Source organism: Phaethon lepturus, unplaced genomic scaffold (genome assembly GCF_000687285.1).
Source record: "Phaethon lepturus isolate BGI_N335 unplaced genomic scaffold, ASM68728v1 scaffold2009, whole genome shotgun sequence".
Taxonomy (NCBI): domain Eukaryota; kingdom Metazoa; phylum Chordata; class Aves; order Phaethontiformes; family Phaethontidae; genus Phaethon; species Phaethon lepturus.
Window position 1 is genome coordinate 1 of NW_010561060.1, and position 1423 is coordinate 1423.

The 1423-nt window shown below is 55.5% G+C and overlaps 1 protein-coding gene across 1 annotated transcript in view; it reads left to right on the forward strand.

Annotated features, from left to right (window-relative positions):
• Positions 1-26: 26 nt before the first annotated feature.
• The window catches only part of RS1 (retinoschisin 1), a gene marked incomplete at its 5' end in the record, with an annotated part of 1788 nt that continues 391 nt past the window's right edge, over positions 27-1423 (forward strand). The window contains 2 exons of the mRNA XM_010293844.1: positions 27-221; positions 1351-1417. Of these exons, the coding sequence (XP_010292146.1) occupies positions 27-221; positions 1351-1417 (262 nt within the window). The remainder of the gene's footprint in view (positions 222-1350; positions 1418-1423) is intronic.

Below are 1423 nucleotides of genomic sequence, written 5' to 3' on the forward strand. Positions count from 1 at the left end.
AGCGGGGCCGGCGGTGTCCCCCCAGGTGCGCGTGGCTCTCAAAGTACCAGGACAACGGGCAATGGCTGCAGATCGACCTGAAGGAGGTGAAGGTGATCTCGGGGATCCTCACACAAGGGCGCTGCGATGCTGACGAGTGGATGACCAAGTACAGCGTGCAGTACCGCACCGACGAAAACCTCAACTGGGTTTACTACAAAGATCAGACCGGGAACAACCGGGTTGGTAGACTTTGTGCTTCAGCCACTGGTGGGCTGGGGGGGCACGTCTGGTGATATGAAAGCATTGGGTCTCAGTAGGGAGGTGCCCCAAGAGGGGTTCCTGTGGAAGCAGCAGGGTGGATGGGCCCAGTGCTTACCCCACATGTGGGGGCAGCATGGAGAGGGGTGTCCCCCCCACCGTGGCAAGAGCAAATGCCACACTGACCAGCCACAGAAGGAAAAAATGCATTTTTTTGCTAATGATGATGGTGGAGTCTAGGATAAACTCGGCAGGATAGAGGCATTAGCTGGCATCGCAGGGGAAGTGGCACCTCCATGGTAAAACCCCTTTCTTGGCTGGGGCCGCACAATCTCAGCTGTGCCTGGGCACTGCAAAATGGGGGGTCCTGCTCTTGCCTTAAGGCCAGGACTAGTGCACAATGCTGATGCAGAAGAACCCCTGAGACAAAATTCGCAACTAGTTAAGTCACAACCCACCGAGCTGTTTCCATGTTGCACTTAGTGGTTGGTTTGAAGCGAAAAATTGCCCTGGGGGGAACCTACAGTGGTGCCTGTGGGCCTCGTGCAGCCCAGCTGGGCTGGGGGATGCCACAGATGCTGCCTCCCAGGCATCCTCCCGTGTCCATCCATGGGGATGGCCCCGTCACAGCGTGGGAGGCTCTGATGGCTTTGCAGGGTTCCCACAGCCCTGGGGAGATGCTGAGCTTTCTCCAAAAAACAGATCATGGCAGTGGGAGACATGGCAGTGTGGCCAAGCAATGGGGAAGGGTCTCCAAATACAATTTTTTGGTCTATATTGGCACGTCTGGGAGCCTGACTCATGAACTGCAAACAGCCAGGGTCAGGCACACTGACTCCAAACACATGGTGCCCTGCTGGACGAAGGCGAATGAGAGAAAATGGGGTGAGATTAAGTCTAGCCTAACCAGAAAAAATGGAGGAACAAGGAGGGAAAGTCACTTACTCAGAAAACCCAATCAGCATGACAAAAATATTCTGCACCCTGATATTTTTCAAGTCTTTTATTTTGAGGGTGGGAGAGGGGGGCCTTCCTCCTCCTCTGCTCTGCAGAAGCACCCCAAATTCATGAGGCAGGATTTCCAGCTCCTTAATCGCGACCTCCCCCCAGGTTTTCTACGGCAACTCGGACCGCTCGTCCTCGGTGCAGAACCTGCTGCGGCCGCCCATCGTGGCCCGCTACA